We start from the raw sequence: 17,671 nt of genomic DNA on the forward strand, positions 1-17,671 counted from the left end.
ATGTGTCACTGCACGCCTTCAGTGTGTCAAAATCCGTACACCTGCTCAGACCAGGCGTAAGGAAAGATGCAGGGGTTTTTGAATGGGACCCCCCCATCTATTGTGGAGCATTGCTGGAATTGCATCACTTTCATGAGCAACTCCAGCAACGTGTCACTTTTGCTCCAACAGATGCATCAGAATTTCGGACGCATCTGTTAATCCTTGCGCCATGGAGCACTGTACTATAAATAAAGCGCATCCATTGTGGGGCAAGGACATTCGGCGCTGACGCAAGGAAACTGATGCATATATGCAGACACATCACTTCCTTGTAGATCTGCCCCAAGGTACATAGCAGGGTATGCCATTACAACAGTATAACACAATAGTTGAAAGTCTTATCTCAATGTCTTTTCTATGTCCAACATTCTAAAGGTCGGTCCGCTGCTACACATGATCACTTGCTGGTACCACAGGGTCCCTTTATCAACTTGCAGATATGTTTTGCTTCCCACTGAATGGATTGAAATAGTTGCTGGTGTGTGTGTATACGATTTCTGAATGGATGGATGTGTTTCCAACAAGGAAGATTGATGTAGCAATGGTTGCGTGATGCTTGATGAAAGATAGCATACTCAGGATTGGGGTTCCCCAGGGCATAAATAGTGGCAGATGAGGGTAGGCTTTATTGCAGTTGTGCAAATGATGTTTGAGTGTTTGGGAATAGAGTGTAAACTCCATATCCCATACCACCCCCACTGTTCAGGCCCGGTGGAGAGGATGAACTCCAAAACAAAATAAAAAATAGATGAGTAAAGACCACTGATGCAACAGTCCTGAAATGGCCTGATGCTCTGCCTTTAGTTAGTACTGCATGCCATAATGGCGAAGCCATCAAAAACAACTCTGGAGATATGGTCATGGAGAGGATAAATAAAAGATGTTTCTCTTAGTTCTAGGTAGTTTGGACCACAGACGGTCAAAAGATGCCCTCAATGCATTCAAGGAACAAGATGCAACGTTGCACCACCAGCGACTGAGACAGAGGTACCAGTAACTAATGAGCACCTGTCACCAGAGGAGCTGCAAAACACACCAGAAAAGGAGAGGCCAGACCAGATCATTCCTAAGGGCGACACTGAGGGCCCATCACCAAGTGTCACAGAACGGTGACACCAACTGATTCTGTTGAGTGAAGCACAAAACGAAGACTTGAACAGAGGTGATGGTCTGCACCTGCAGAACAATATACTGAAGAGGACAACGCAGGGCAGGTCCGTGAAACCGCTGCTGAACAAGACGACTGTGGACCAGGAGGAGAATCAGATGACAGCACACTGCGTGCCTTTAAATAATAACACAATAACAATAATACAGTATAAGAAAATGGGATATTAGCTTGGGATAGTGTGAGTCCTACTTAAGCCATATATCACTAAAAAAAAAAGGGGATTAATCCCTAACTTTAAAAATTCAGATCTCATGTTAATTGAGTTTTCTCATTTGGGTGTCATTTTTCCTACTGCATTTTTCTTAATTTTTAGCATTTGGCTGTGGGATTTGTATTATGTTTAGCTATGACTGTTTTTGTGTTGCAAAATACAGCTCTGTACCATATCTACCAGGGATTATGCCCACTTTTAATTTATTGGCGTATTACTTAGGTAGGACTCATTTTGCCCCAAACTCTTCTTATACTGTATTATTAGTCTTATTATTATGGTTAGTAGCCTTATTATAATTGTTTGTATTACTTTTATTCTTTTTCAAATGCTGAACAGCCAGGCACCAACAACCATCTTTTACCTTCCTCTACCACTTACGTAGAAGAAAATTCAAAATCTTATCAAATTTCAATTCCTTTTGCTTTGCATCAAATGAAGACAATGATTTTTCAAAACATGCATTTGCAAATGTATTTTGTTTATTGAAGGAGGTCTCCAAACAAAAATGTTGAACATAACAAACATACTGGTACTTAAGATGCATCATCAGGAGGTTGTTGATTAAGATAAGGGGTGATGGTTGCCGATGAGTATAGGGAGAGAGGAAGAGGCAGGACAAGCTATACAGATCTATGGACATAATCCGCCAATTCTATTATCATTAACACTTACGGGTGGTGGTGTGGAATGCCCAGCTAGAGGAGTTTGGCTGTCTGAATAAGTGGCCTTTTAGTACACGATTGTGCATAAGAAGGGACAATGTAACTCAGAGTTGACTGGAGAGGGCGACTACTTTAGGAGCTGCCTCCAAGGGCCCAGATGCACTCAGGATGGGTTGTCTGATCTCATTATAAGAAACATGGGTCCAGGAGGAGTTTGGTCTGTAGATGTAAATCTGCCTGGTTAGAGAGATGGGAAAAAGATCTGAGTTCAGCAGTGTACTACAAGGGGAGGAGTGGTGTGGCAGACTGAAGAAGGTGATGTCAGAAGGGGGTTACGAGAGTTTCTGAATTTGATGATTTTGATTCTGATGATTTGGTAAATCATTTACGGAACTTTGAGCAAACATTTGAAATTTTCCTTCAAGAAAAATACCTTCTTCTTTTTATTGGAACACTTCAAACTGTAGACTCACTGTCCAGATATCAGGATATAGTTTAATGAATAAAGAGAATTCTCCAAACCCACAAGTCCTTGAAGGGAAAATAAGTGTAGAGAAAATTAATTGTTGTCTTGTATTAGTCCTGTGATCTTTAATACTCATGAACAACAGGGGTTCTAGAATGTTTTCTGGTTTGATGAAGTTTGTTTGGGTTCAGAGATGTATGTGACATCCTTTCCCAAATGCCTCCTTTAAGGCGCAGTCTAAATTGCTATGCAATGATCACAGTAGCCCATGATTACTCATAATTAGATATTGCTGCCCCAGAGAGCTTGGATGCCTAACCATGAACAGTAGTAACTGGTTGAGACATTTCTTATGTGTCATTCCTTGGACTAAATTCCTAAATAATCTGGATTAAAGTGACGAGCTTGTTCTGAAACTCTGCCGTGGGGACGAGGCACCATCATCATCCTGCAAGGATTCAGTCTCTTCTTGGAATGCATTCCGTAGGGCCCCCCTTAGAGAGCTCCTACGCCCATGTCGCCTGATGCCACCAACTAGAAAGTAGATGATGGGGTTGAGACTGCTGTTAATGCAGAAGCTGAAGAAGAAAATGACAGCCTGGGTGACCTGTAAATCGAGGTTGATAAAGAGAGAAAGAAAATCAAACACAGCATACGGTGAAGAGAGGACAAGGAATGCAAGAACTGTTGAGAGGATGAGTATGTAAGGTCTTGGTGGATGACGCTTTTGTGAATTCTTCCAGATAGTGATAAGCAGCAACACGTTCGACAGAAGCATCAAGGGTAGAAAGATACAAAAAAGTATCACAGCCTCAAATATGTCAAGTTCTGTGCAATCTTCACACTTTGCGTCAACCAAAAGATTTGCTGCTAACATCAAGCATGAAAAAATCCATACAATAATGCAAACAATGGTGGACTGGTGCTTGGGGCGGCGGCATCGGTACCAGATGGGGTAAAGGACAGACAGAGCTCTTTCCACACTGATGGCGGTAAGAAAGCCCTGGCTGGTGCCATACCCAAAAGAACCTATTTGTAAAACACTGCTATAAGGCACTTCACCAACAATCAATCCATTCATTTGCATCAAGAAAAGTATGCACAAAAGTGACAGGAAGACAAGAACTATGCAATCTGCGATGGCCAGGTTGAAGATGTATATGGTGAAGGAGTTCCGAGAATTTCTAAACCTCAAAAACCAGAGGACCAATCCATTCCCAGCCAGACCAAAGACAGAAATGACCACGGGTATGGACAGGAGTGCCATGATAGAGTAATATATATAATTGAAGTCAATTTCCCAGTCAATATCATAGTAATCTTCTGTATCTGGGGTAATCATGAAGACGGTAGGATAATCTTCCATGTTGGGACCTCCATGCATTGCAGTCATCTCCATTGACCTGGAAAAATATGAAGAGAGATAACACCAGAGATCAGCAAACCCCATGCTTGAATCTGGTTGGTGCACTAGGAGCATTGCTGGCAAATATGATCCCCTTTTGACGTACAATGCACTTTCTCTAAATTGTGATGCGCTGAGAACCAAATTCATAAATCTGGTTTATGATTCTACACTTATTATTAGTTATTTTAAATCGATTACAAGAATGGGCAGATAATAATTCCATAATTAGTGTTCTCTAGTATGGTTTTCGGAAAGGACTGGGAACGATGGAACAAGGTCTTAACTTAGCTGTTCTTTTAGAAAAGTATACAAAGGCAAAAAAGAGCAAGCTGTTTTTATCATTCGTGGACCTAACCTCTGCCTTTGATTGTGTGATACATGAGAAGCTCTGGCAGATTTTAGAAAGAATGGGGGTGGAAGAATTGTTTTTACTTTTTTTAAGACAACTTTATCAAGAGGCAAAAGCTAGTGTTCGCTATGGCGCAGGGGGAAGTGCACTAAATTATTTAGAATTAGGAGAGGCGTGAGGCAAGGCTGTGTCCTGGCACCCTTTCTCTTTACCCTGTACATAAATGATCTGGGCCAGGTGTTAGAGAAGGAGTGCCAAGACCTACCATTAGTGAATAATCGCCCCATTCCTGCATTAATGTACGCAGACGGTGCGGTCCTTATGGCATGCAACCCGCTGGGTCTACGCGGGTTATTTCAAGTTTTGTAAATTAGATGCGTAATCTAGGTCTTTCAGTTAATATAACTAAAACTTTTATTATGAAATGTGGGACAGGCAGTAATAAGACCAGAGATTTTTATATAGATACAAAAATGTTTGAATGTACTAAATCCTTTTCTTACCTGGAAATTTTTGTAGATCAACGGGGGACCTGGACTCAGGCCGTAAAAACCAGGAGACTATTATTTACACTAGCAGCCCTCTCGAATTTTAGTAGAAAACTTGGAAAACGGCCACCAGTAGAGATGCTGCAAATGTATAAATCAAAATGCATTTCGGTAACTACCTACTGTGCTGGTATTTGGGGCCATGCCGACATTAACCTTTTGCATGTGGCTGAGAACTCTTTTCTTAGGTTTTTGTTGGCCGTTCCACCTAGTACTTCTACACACATTTGTCACACAGAGTTAGGCATGCCATATTTGTCGGACATTATAACAATTCAGCCAGTTCTTCTTTGGCACAGAATATGGACCACAGAAGACACTTTATTCAATCGCCAAGTTATGGGGGACTGTTGTAAGCTAGATGGGGTGAAGCACATAAAGTGGCTGAACTATATAAAACAATTTGCCTGTAATCTCGGTCATCCGGAATATTAGGATGACCCTAGTACCCTCAGTACTGTAACTGGAAAAGATCTTACGGATAGTTGCATGAGTTTACTAGAAGAAGCTGGAATTTGTACAATTATGACTAAAACAACTGTACAGGCGCATCAACTTACGTTGATCACCTTTACTATTCAGCCTTATTTACGGATCATTATAAAGGACTATGATAGATAAATGTTAATGCACTTCAGACAAAATCTTATACACAGAATAATCAGTTCGCCCAGAACAGAATGATTGGTCTAAAACGCTGAGTAAATGTTGGTGTGACGATACATCCTCACAGTCGACACTACATGTATTGTTCTTTAGTAAATTTTATTCCACGCAGAGAAAGAAATGCATTTTACCGATACTTAGAACCCTTCGTCTTAAACAATGTCGTCCCGCACTTCTGGTCTTACAATTATTAGAAAATGAATTTGTTATTGCTGCTATTATAGATTTTTAAAGAAATGTTTAATATGTAGGAAAACTATTTTGACATGAGCAATATTTTTATTGAGTCTAAGTAATGTGATTATGATGCCGGACAAAATCGATTTATCTGGATTTTAAATATGATCATACAAGTAGGTTTGCGAAATGAATGATGTTTTTTAAAAATGTGTTTGAAATTTTTTATGCTTTTATGATTCTTGTTTGCAAGTAATCGAATAAAGCTTAATTTGATTGATTGATTCTCCACTTAATTCAATTTTTTAAGTCAGAAATCTGGTCACAGGATTCGGCTTAGAAAAATGATACAGACATGACTATCTAATGCTGACATAAAGACGATCTCTGTTGGTGCTTTATCTGTAACCACTGCAAAAACAACAATTGATGGACAGAATGCAGAACAATGTCATACATTCACCCCAGTACAGTGATCTGGGCCTAAATCCATCGTTTTTTTGCTCACCATGCCATTCCAGTTTGAATCCAGCCACATGCAAATCAGTCTTGACCCTGTGCCCAATTGGAACAGTCCAGCCCCTCCCTGGACTGGTAACAAGCACCCTAGGACCGGTTTCGGGGTTTCATCCTATTCAGCCAGGATAGCTTGACTCCAGTGACATGCAGAGCACGGGACCCACATCTGGGCATACCCGTCCCACTTGGGGGTGACAAATGCAAAAACAACAATTGATGGACAGAATGCAGAACAATGTCATGCATTCACCCCAGTACAGAGATCTGGGCCTAAATCCATCGTTTTTTTGCTCACCAGGTTATTCCAGTTTGAACCCAGCCATACGCAAATCAGTCTACCCAGAAACCAGTCCCGGGATGCTTATTTCTGGTCCAGGGAGGACCTGGCTTGTCAGTTCAGTCTGGACTGTTCCCATGAGGCATAGGGTCAAGACTGATTTGCATATGGCTGGGTCTAAACTGGGGTGGCATGGTGAGCAAAAGAACGATGGATTTAACCCAGATCACTTGACTTGGAGTGAATGTATGATTTAGTCAGCATTCCGTCCATCATTTGTTTGAGTAGCACTTTTCACCCTAAGTGGGATGGGTATGCCCAGACGTAGGTCCCTTGCTCACTGTGCCACTGGATTCAAGCTAGCCTGGCTGATGAAGGGTAATACCCAGAAACCGGTCCCAGGATGCTTATTTCGGGTCCAGGGAGAACCTGGCTTGGCAGTTTGGTCTGGACTGTTCCCATGAGGCACAGGGTCAAGACAGATTTGCATATGGCTGGGTCTAAACTGGGGTGGCATGGTGAGCAAAAAAACAATGTATTTAACCCAGATCTCTTGACTGGGGGTGAATGGATGATTTAGTCAACATTCTGTCCATCATTTATTTGCGTAGCACTTACCTGTAACCACAGCACATCTTTGTTATCTTCATAATCTCAGTCTGCTGCGTTTTCTGTAGCGATGTTAATGGAAGTTTCAGTTACCACTCCACTCCTATTATGTATGGAATCTAGGCTAAAAGCAGTCACATTTGCATCGGTCATTAAACTGGTACTCCCCAAGCAGATGTCTTAGGTCTGAAGGGGCAAAATTGATGCTCTCTCAGAGATTAGTAAGGCTAACTGGGGCGGTAGAAGCTTTCCTGTGGGTGATACAAAACTTTGGAACGCCCTCCCCTTTTCCATCAATAATCTTCCATCTCTAACATCCTTTCATAAAGCCCTAAAGCCCTATTTAATGCATAGTTCACCTGCCTGCTTTCTGGACTGCTAGCGCCAAGACACCGCTTGGTATTCGTGTGCTGTATAAATCTTAATAACATAACATAACATCTGCTGTATGAAGTTTGCTAAGTGCACAGAGGCAACTGACTTACTCCAATATGCTGATCCCATATTCGCAAGCACGTCCAATGCATTGTGAAGCCTGCCAGACCAGCAGCCCAAGGGCAGCTTGAACTGGGCCTGCATTCATAGCAACATTTCCTTAGCACCAGCTTGTTCTTGCGCATTGACTCGTTAACCACAAGGGTGGGGACGCAGAAGACCCCTTGTCCTCCACCCTCTTGCGTGATGTAGGACAGAAGGCTCCATCCTCTGAAATGGTAAGTTTTTAATTTGGACTCTTAGGAGTGAAAGCCAACTTTGTACACAGAGCTTACACTGATACGTATGATATGCATGAGCATTGGGTTGAGGAACATAGTTAGTGCATGAATGGAAGATATTTATCCACTGAGGGCATCGCGTCTTCCCTTTTTCAGGTGTGACCTTTCATACGGGTAGGACGGGACAGGCAAAGAACACACCGAGGGACAAACCATTGGGAATCAGGGGTGTGCCTTCAAAATGAGACTGCAAAAAACATGGTCATGGTCAAAGAAAAGATTTTCCATATTCCTTCCCAACACCAGCAGACACACACACATACACACACACTCTGCTATCTTAAAAGCCCCTTTTTGAATTCCAAAATGTAAAATGTTGCCTTTTTTGAAGCATATCAAGTGTTATGCCGGCATTGATAACTATTTTTGGCTAAATTGTGAAACATTAAACCCTTATATCTGTTGGGGAAAAATATATATATCCACATATATCCATATGAATGCACTACATAGATATCATACTTAGATATAGTTCTCACCCAAACTATCTCACTTCTCCTTGTAACAAGCTGCGTGGAGCGGCAGAGGCTTCTAATTTGACCTTACCTGGACCAGCTTCAACAGCTGTTCAGAGCCCACTTAAAGCAGCACTTCGCTTTTCCTGACTTCCTTGTTAGTTTGCTAATTAAGTTGTTAATTTTTTGCTTACACTGTTTGTCTGTATTATATATGACACAGTGCCTCTGCATTGCTCTATTGGCCATGTTTGGCATGGTGTCTTTTTCCGCTTCTGCTAGGATTGTGTTACACGTGCATATATATAGCCCAAAGACCAGTCACTCTGGGAAGAGCACCATTGTGTGCACTGACCTCTTCCTTACTGGCCAGTAAGCATTTGTACCTACAAATACATTTGAATTTGTTTCTGACTGACAGCTGTGTCTGGTGTGTTTCCTTAATTTTCTCCTGGGAGGGAAAGTATTGCCCTAACAAATGTTGCTGTGACACTCTGATGGGGTGAAATGTCTTACAGGTAAGTGAAGGTGCCTTGCCGCCGTGGCCCTTCAATGCTCAGAATATAGCTGGCAATGAAAAAGTGGGACTGAGGAGTAACTAAAGTTACTTTGTGTCAGTAATATTAAACTGGCAGTGGCGGATCCCTATGGAGGATCAGAACCCACGCAGAAGAGCCGGTGCCAGAAGGGGATTTTCTTTTCTCAGGGGACCCTAGTAGGAGAAACCCTCCCGGAATATAGGGGGGGGGGGGGGGGAATATCTGATCGGCAGGTTGCACCGGGACGGAGGGAAATTATTTTGAAATGTGCACAAATGTAGAAAGTTATTGATCAATAACTGTATTTAAATTATATATTGACTAAATGATGATGTGCACATATATGTTTTGTTACATTTTTGCATGTAGCGGTGTTTTTTTGAGTAACATGTGAAAATGTCAAGATTTCTTTCTCTCTCCCTCTCTCTGGCCACTGCCCAACATTTTCTTTTTCCTTGCAGGAGACCTTTTGTTGTGTTTATCTTTCAGGGTGCAAGTGCACATTGTGAGTAAAAAGCACTTTTCACTGGAGTGGAACTCGGAAGACACAATGGTATTCCCACTATGAAGTTGTTTAAACAGCTGGCAGGAGAGAAAGTTTTAAAAAGTATCACCAGCTAGCCCTGCAGACCAAGGTTAGGATATGAATTGTCTTAAGTATGTGAAATAGTTTGTCTGTTATTGTGGACACAGAGAGGGACGTCATAAAGTGTAGCTGACACCCTGCCTAGAAATGTATTAAAGTTAGGTTGCATACACATAGAGCTGTAAGAGCAGAGAAATGCCTACATTCTAGAAATTACATTTTTAAATAGTAAAGTTGAAACCAACTTTATCAGTAAAATGACACTCGATATAAGAGGAGTAGGCCTCACAGTATGAAAAACGAATTTGTTTGTTTGACACCACCAGGACATGTAAAACGTAAAAGGACATGCCCCGCTTTTATTTACACAGCCCCCTGCCCTATTAGCTACTGTAGGGGTGACTTGTAGCCAGTAAAAGGGGAGTTTAAGGATTGGGAAGTAGTTTTACATGCCAAGCCAAGGTAGCAGTAAACTGCACACGCAGGCTGCAATGGCAGACCTAAGACAGGCTTGAAATGCTACGTCTGTGGGTGGCACAAGCACTGCTTCTAGCCCACTAGTAGTATTCAATATGCAGGCCCTGGGCACATGGTATACTACTTTATAAAAAGACCCCGTAGCTCTGCTGAACAACCTCCAGGAGAGGGGACACAAAGCCTCATTGTCAAAATACCAGTAAAAAGAGGTGACTTACCTGCGTTATGTCCACCGAGAAAGGAATGATGCCCTTCCTGGGGATGATGAACTACTGCCGCCAGTGGACCCCTGAGTACAGATCCTATGATGCCATGTTAAGAAAATGTACGCTAAAAGATGCGCCCAACAACATTGCATGAACTAATGAACTTGCAACTTGTTTCAAGAAACTGAAAGAGACATTCTGTAATGCGCCCGCATTGGGGCTACCTGAATACAAACCGCTCTTTCATATCCATGTGTCAAAGCAAAATGGCATTGCAAATGGTGTGCTGACATAGCTGGAAAAAGACCCCTGGGATACTACTATGTGACTTTACCTTCAGCTGTGACTGGGCATCGGCAGCAGTGATGGCAGAGAGGACAACTGCCACATTCGGGACAGTTGTTGTCATCTGCAGCAACACAAACATTTTCGGTCGACAGGCACACAGGTTATGAGGATACCTTGTTGTCTAACTCTAATATCACAAAAAGATGTCCACTTGTTAACTTGACAACATAATTACCTGCAATAGGATATTCTGATGAGATCCCTAAGCTTGACTGTGTTGACAAGGTAGAAAATAATTGCACTACACCAAGACCAGATTTACAAAGCAGACACCATTAGAAAAGGCAGAAAATGAGTAGTACACTCAAGGTTCCTTCAGCAGACTGATAGACGCAAGGTACAGAGCAGGGTAGGCTATTACAAAAGTTGATTGAAAGTCTGCTCTCAATGTCTTTTCTAGGTCCAATATTTTGCAGGTAGGCCCCTGCTACACATGATCACTTGCTGGTACCACAGGGTCCTTTTATCAACTTGCAGATAGGTTTTGCTTCCCAGTAAATAGATTGAAATAGTTGCCAGTGTGCGTTAATATGTTTTCTAAATGGATGGATGGATTCCATGAACGGAAGATTGATGTAGCAATGGTTGCGTGATGCTTGATGAAAGATAGCATACACAGGATTGGGGTTCCCCAGGGCATAAATAGCGGCAGATGAGGGTAGGCTTTATTGCAGTTGTGCAAAAGATGTCTGAGTGTTTGGGAATAGAGTGTAAACTCCATATCCGATACCACCCCCATTGTTCAGGCCCGGTGGAGAGGATGAACTCCAAAACAAAATAAAAAATAGATGAGTAAAGACCACTGATGCAACAGTCCTGAAATGGCCTGATGCTCTGCCTTTAGTACTGCATGCCATAATGGCGAAGCCATCAAAAACAACTCTGGAGATATGGTCATGGAGAGGATAAATAAAAGATGTTTCTCTTAGTTCTAGGTGGTTTGGACCACAGACGGTCAAAAGATGCCCTCAATGCATTCAAGGAACATGATGCAGAGTTGCACCACCAGCGACTCAGACAGAGGTACCAGTAACTAATGAGCACCTGTCACCAGAGGAGCTGCGTAACACACCAGAAAAGGAGAGGCCAGACCAGATCATTCCTAAGGGCGACACTGAGGGCCCATCACCAAGTGTCACAGAACGGTGACACCAACTGATTCTGTTGAGTGAAGCACAAAACGAAGTCTTGAACAAATGTTATGATATGCACCTACAAAACAATATACTGAAGAGGACAACGTAGGGCAGGTCCGTGAAACCGCTGCTGAACAAGACGACTATGGACCAGGAGGAGAATCAGATGACAGCACACTGCGTGCCTTTAAATTACTAACACTTAAAGAAAGTGCTATAGAACAGTGACTAGGGGACAATGTAGCAATATACATTGCAAGGTGCAAACAAAATTTATTAGACACTCAATTATTTATATACTGCCTGTATTACAACCACGGGCTTATGATATAATGCAGCAGGAAGTAGTATGCGTTAAATACTGGGATATCCTTTGGTCTATATTTCAAGAATGATTATCTCATCAATGTGTATCTATGTACACTAATGTAGGATATAAATATCCTAAAGAGAGGATTGTTGAGGAAAATTATATATATATCCATATATTTCCATATGTATGCACTACATAGATATCGTACTTAGATTTAGTTCTCACCCGCACTATCTCACTCCTCACCATAACAAGCTGCCCGGAGCTGCCGAGGCTTCCAATTTGACCATGCCTGGACAAGCTTCAACAGCCCACTTAGAGCAGCACTTTGCTTTTACTGACTTCCCCAGTAGTTTGCTTATCAAGTTGGTTATTTTTTGCTTACCCTTTATGTCTGTATTATATTTGGCACAGTGCCCGTGCATTTCTCTATTAGCCATGTTTGGCACAGTGTCTTTTTCCGGCTTTGGTACGATTGCATTACGAATACATATAGATAGCCCAAAGGCCAGTCACTCGGGGAAGAAGCAGACCAAGAGCACGATTGTGTGCACCGCTTTCTTCCTCATTGGCCAGCAAGCATTTGTACCTAATCATACATTTTGTTTTGTTTCTGAGCAACTGCTGTGTCTGGTGTGTTTCCTTTATTGCTCCTGGGAGGGTGCAAATGTATTTCCCTAACACAATCACATAAAGGATCTAACTCCTTTAGAGTACTCTTTCTTCACATTTTGTAAGCTACACAAAGAGAAAATATATCATATTCACAACCATTTCATAAAAGTCTTTTAGAAGCAATCAAAATAAAACCCAAAGAGATACATGTACATCACAATAATCCCTTTGCACAGTCAACTTTTTTTGGTTTCTCGTACCCAAGACCACAACATTTCCATGCAGTTTCTTTGCACAACATATTTCAATCAACATGAAGTGCATTGTAGCCTTTCAATGGTGCATACTACCATATGTATAGCATACTGGACATCTTCACCACAAGTGAAAGCATCAAAATTCAACACATCTCAAGTCAACACCCCTACCAGGTTCAGCATTCCTAGCTGCAGCTGTGAGCAAAATCACAGAAGACTGACTTAGATCCTTCAGCACGGATTAACCTAGCTTCACAGACAACATCGACAAGGACATCAACAACTTCAACAACAGGATCAAGATTTAATCATACTCCCTCAAATCCATCAAGCCCAACAAGCATAGTATATCAAACAAGCAGGCCAGCTGGTACACAGATATCTCCAAGACACCAAACAACACTATAAGTAGCTAGAAAGGAAATGGAGAGACAGCCATGACACCACTGACAGAACTACCTACAAGGCTGCAAGAGATACCAAGAAAAAATCTTTAGTGGCCCACATTGAAGGAAACTCCAACAGCTGCAAGAAGATCTCCTCGATCGTCAAGGGTTTTACCTCACCCTCAGCCACTTTCAACAACATCACTGCCTCCCAACAACTCTACAACAACCTATCCAACTTTTTCCGACCCATCCAAAGTGATTAAGAAGGCCATCAACAAGCAATTTACAACCCACATCTAACTTCACCATCTTCTAGATAAAACTCAATCAGAATTCAGAAAGTACCACGGCACCGAAACAACACTCATCATGGCCACCGATAGCATTCAAATTATCTGGACAGAAGAGAAACAGTGTCCCTCATCTTGCTGGACTTCACTATGGCCTTCGACACTGTCTCCCACAGCACCTTCATCAGGACACTCCATGAGATTGTCATGCCAGAATCCGTTATCAAATTGATTTTTCCTTCCTCATGAGAAGAGCCTGAATGGTCAGGCTGCCACCCTTCAAAACAGAGGTCAAGAAAGTGATTCACGGATTCCCACAGGAATCTTCCCTCAGCCCCACCTATTTCATCATATACATGACACTGCTTGCCAACATCATGTGATCCCAAGACATCCCGTCATCTCATACACCAAAGACACCCAATGAATTCTCTCACTGATGGACAAGAGAACAACGACGAGAACCAACTTCACCAACTGCATGGTATGGTATGTTGTAGGTACTTTGGGCCTGATTCCGATGCGGTTGGGAAAGCATTCCCACCTAGGGCCCGATTACGATGCGGTTAGGAAGGCATCCTAATGGCATTTGCTCTTTCCGAATCGGATCGAGAACGTGTCTTCCTGACCGAGGGCCAGATTACGATGCGGTTAGGAACATATGCTCCCATAGAAGTCAATGGGACTCCAACCAAATCGTACCTGGAAGCATCCGGATGCATCATACTCGGTCGGTCAGACACTCCCGATCCAAGTTGGTCAGAAACCATTTCCAAACTGATTCGATCAGGAAGATTTTCTAACTGCATCAGAATCGGGCCCTTAGTTTCACACGTGACTCACTCCCAAAGGAGTATCTCGGCATGGTGCTGTAAATGCATAGTAAGGACTGTCTAGAACAAGCATGTTTTGAGCATCTTCTTAAAATTCATGAGATTGAAGTGCAGGTGTGGCGAGGGAGATTGTTCCAATGATGTGGAACTAGATAGGAAAATGCTTTGCTGCCGAATCTGGCAGGACAGATGCGTGAGATCTGCACAAAAGCTTTATTAGAAGATCTAATCTGTCTGGGAGGAGTGGCCCGCCCGTGCAGGTAAATGCGGTGGGGCACGGTGGAGGGAAGGACTTGACAGGCAAGGGCAAAGAAAAAATTCATTATTTATTTCATTTTCCCTCATTGTCACCTGTCAAGTCCCCCCCACCCTGGCCCATCGTGCCACCACTCTTACCTGCATGGGCCGCTCCTGCTGTCTGGAAGGCAGATAGTAACTCAGTTTTGAAAGCAGGACATGGACTGAGAGTCTGATACAGGTCCTTGTGTGTCAAGCATCAAAGCACTTCTCTTAATATGAGAGTCGAAGGCAACCAAGATGGCAAATTTCAAATTAACCAAGTAGCAGTATTCTGAACAACCTGTAGTTCAGCCAGCAAAGTGTCATTCGCTGCAAGCAGCAATGCATTCCCATAATCCATGTGGCTAGTTGTGAGTGCCTGGACCAGGGTTGGCCTAGAGGGGGAATGCAACCAGGGAAATCCTTTTTTTAACAGCCTCATTGTGGCATAGCAAGTTCTACATGTGGCATTGACCTGGTCTCTCGTAGATCATGTCCTTCTTATTTCACTCCTATGTTTTTCACCACTTGCTTGAGAGCGGGGGTTGGCCCAAGATCAGAGGGCCACCAGTCAGCTGACCAGAGCTCGTGCACTTTGCCAAACAACGCAATCTCAGATTTCTAGGTATTTAATTGGAGACAGTTATTGACAATCCAGTCAGCAATTTCCCTCACCAGACCTGGGTCAGGACAAAAGGAGATGAGGAGTTAAGAGTTATCTGCATATGACACGATGTCCACACAGCAGGATCTCACAACATGTGCCCGAGGTGCTACATAAATGATAAATAGGGTTGGGCTCAGGCACGAGCATTGAGGGACTCTTGTATTAGACAGTATTTTTCTTGATTTAAATTGACCCAAACAGACATGTTGGGTGCAGTTGTCAAGGAAGTCCCGGAGCCAGAGTAGTACGCTACCATAGATATCAACTTCATGTAGTCTGCGGATGGGGATGGGATGGGAGACCATCTCAAATGCAGCAGACAGGTCCAATAAAGCCAACATGGCTGGGGTTCGTACATCAAGAGAGACTCGGATGTTGTCAGTGACTGCCACCAATGCCATCTTGGTACTGTGTTGCACTCTAAAACCTGATTGTGAGGCTTTTAAGTTCCTATGCTCTTCTAGGAAGGATTTTAGTTGTTCGTCAATGTGGCTGTTGAAACTTCTAGCAAGCAAAGATAGTAGAACGATGGGTCTGTAGTTAACGAGATCTTCAGGATTGGCAGAGGGCTTTTTGAGAAGTGGAGACACTTGTGTACACTTCCAATCAGATGGCACTTTAGCAGAAGTTAGTGAAAGATCAAACAATGTTTTTACTGAAGGAGCCAAGTAGCTAGATAGACTAGACGGCATCCGAGGTGGGCAGAGGTCTAACAGGGAGCCTGGTTTTGCCAGAGTCAGCATCCGCTGCACCTGCTTCATTGAACAGGGTTTAAAAGCCTCCAGGGTAGCTTTGTCAACAGGGTGAGGTTGACTCAGATCCTGTGCTGTATCTGGTATTCTGGGCTTACAGAAAAACTCTTATAGATAGTATTAATTTGATTTTCCGAAAAATCGGCTAGGGAATCACAAACATTCTAAGATGCCCGATCAGTGGTAACACAGGCATGAGGATTTACAAAGTTATTTAACTTTTTGTAAAGCTCCTATGCAGAGTTGCACTCTAGGGTAATTGCAGAAGTAATGTAAGTTTTCCGAGCTGCTCTGATCTTATTATGATAACTATGGAGCATAACCTGGTAAGCTGCTTTATCCGCAGAAGATTTAGTGGACCGCCACTGACGTTCTAGGCGTTTACATTATGCTTTTTCCTGTCGCAGAGCTTTAGAATACCAGGGGACCTGTTTTTTGGGGGGAAGAAAGAAGAGACAGTGCTGTCTTAAAGGGGGCTATTTGATTCAAAGTAGCTGTTAGAGATTCATGATGGGCATCCATAGCGGACTTAATGTCTGTAAATAATGAGAGTAGCCACTGAGAAATATTCTGAAAAGGAGGTAGGAGTGACCACCTTCCAAGAACAAAGGAGGCTAATGACCTCTTTCTTGGTTTCTACAGAATTGTTATTGCGTAGAATGCAGAACTTATTGAGATGATGGTCTGACCATGTAATTGGAAGAGGTGGTTCACTTGTCATATCAGCTACATTTGTGAAAATAAGAACCAAGTTATGTCCTGTTGTATGTGTAGGGCTAGTAACTATTTTCTTGAGCCCTAGGGTCCCACATAACCTCAAAGCTGGGATACTCCTTGATCAATGGTATTCTTGCCAAGGTAGTTAAAATCTCCCAATAGTAGAAATTTGTCAGACGATAAAATGTGGGGTGCAATATGGTCAGTTAATATCTGGCAAAAGTATTTCTTGGAGCCAGGTGGGCAGTAAATCAATGATCCCCTCCAGACTTCAGTTGCGGATTTTCACAATTTAAAAATGCACATCTCAATCAGTTCGGAAAGTAAGGAGTCAATTACGGTATCTTATACAGAATCATGAAAGGCAATGCATGACCTCGGTAGCAGACTGGATGCAAACCAACTGCCTGAAGCTCAATTCCAACAAGATGGAAGTACAGGTCTTCAGCAACAAGACCACCACATGGGACTGCACCTGGTGGATGTCAGCGCTAGTACAATACCCACAGATCATGCACGAAATCTAGGGATCATCCCAGACAACAAACTCAACATGACAGCAAAAGTCAACCCAGTATACAACTCCTGCTTCCAGATCCTACGCATGCTGCTATAGATCTTCAAATGGTTGATTAGAACACCAGACTGTCACGCAAGCACTTATCGCCTGCAGGCTGGACGACGGCACTACTATTCTGGAATCTCCAAACAACTCTTGCATAAACTCCACACCATGCAGAACACAGTCGGAAGACTTATATGTGACTTTCTAAGCCGCACCCACTTCACACCGCACCGCAGGAAACTTCACTGGCTGCCTATTCACAAACACAGTCAATTCAAACTTCTCAAGCACACATACAAACACCTACACAACACAGGAACTGAATGCATAAACATCCGGAAGAAGGACTGCCCTGCTTACCTC

At 42.7% G+C, this 17,671-nt stretch overlaps 2 protein-coding genes across 2 annotated transcripts in view; both read right to left on the bottom strand.

Moving 5' to 3' along the window:
• LOC146772760 (mas-related G protein-coupled receptor member H-like) overlaps positions 1-17,671 on the bottom strand; it is a 96,395-nt gene that overhangs the window by 39,903 nt on the left and 38,821 nt on the right. The window lies entirely within an intron of this gene.
• LOC146772762 (mas-related G protein-coupled receptor member H-like) overlaps positions 2,947-17,671 on the bottom strand; it is a 53,589-nt gene continuing 38,864 nt past the window's right edge. The window contains exon 2 of the mRNA XM_085639726.1: positions 2,947-3,958. Within this exon, the coding sequence (XP_085495852.1) occupies positions 2,947-3,958 (1,012 nt within the window). The remainder of the gene's footprint in view (positions 3,959-17,671) is intronic.

Source organism: Triturus cristatus, chromosome 12 (genome assembly GCF_964204655.1).
Source record: "Triturus cristatus chromosome 12, aTriCri1.1, whole genome shotgun sequence".
NCBI lineage: Eukaryota > Metazoa > Chordata > Amphibia > Caudata > Salamandridae > Triturus > Triturus cristatus.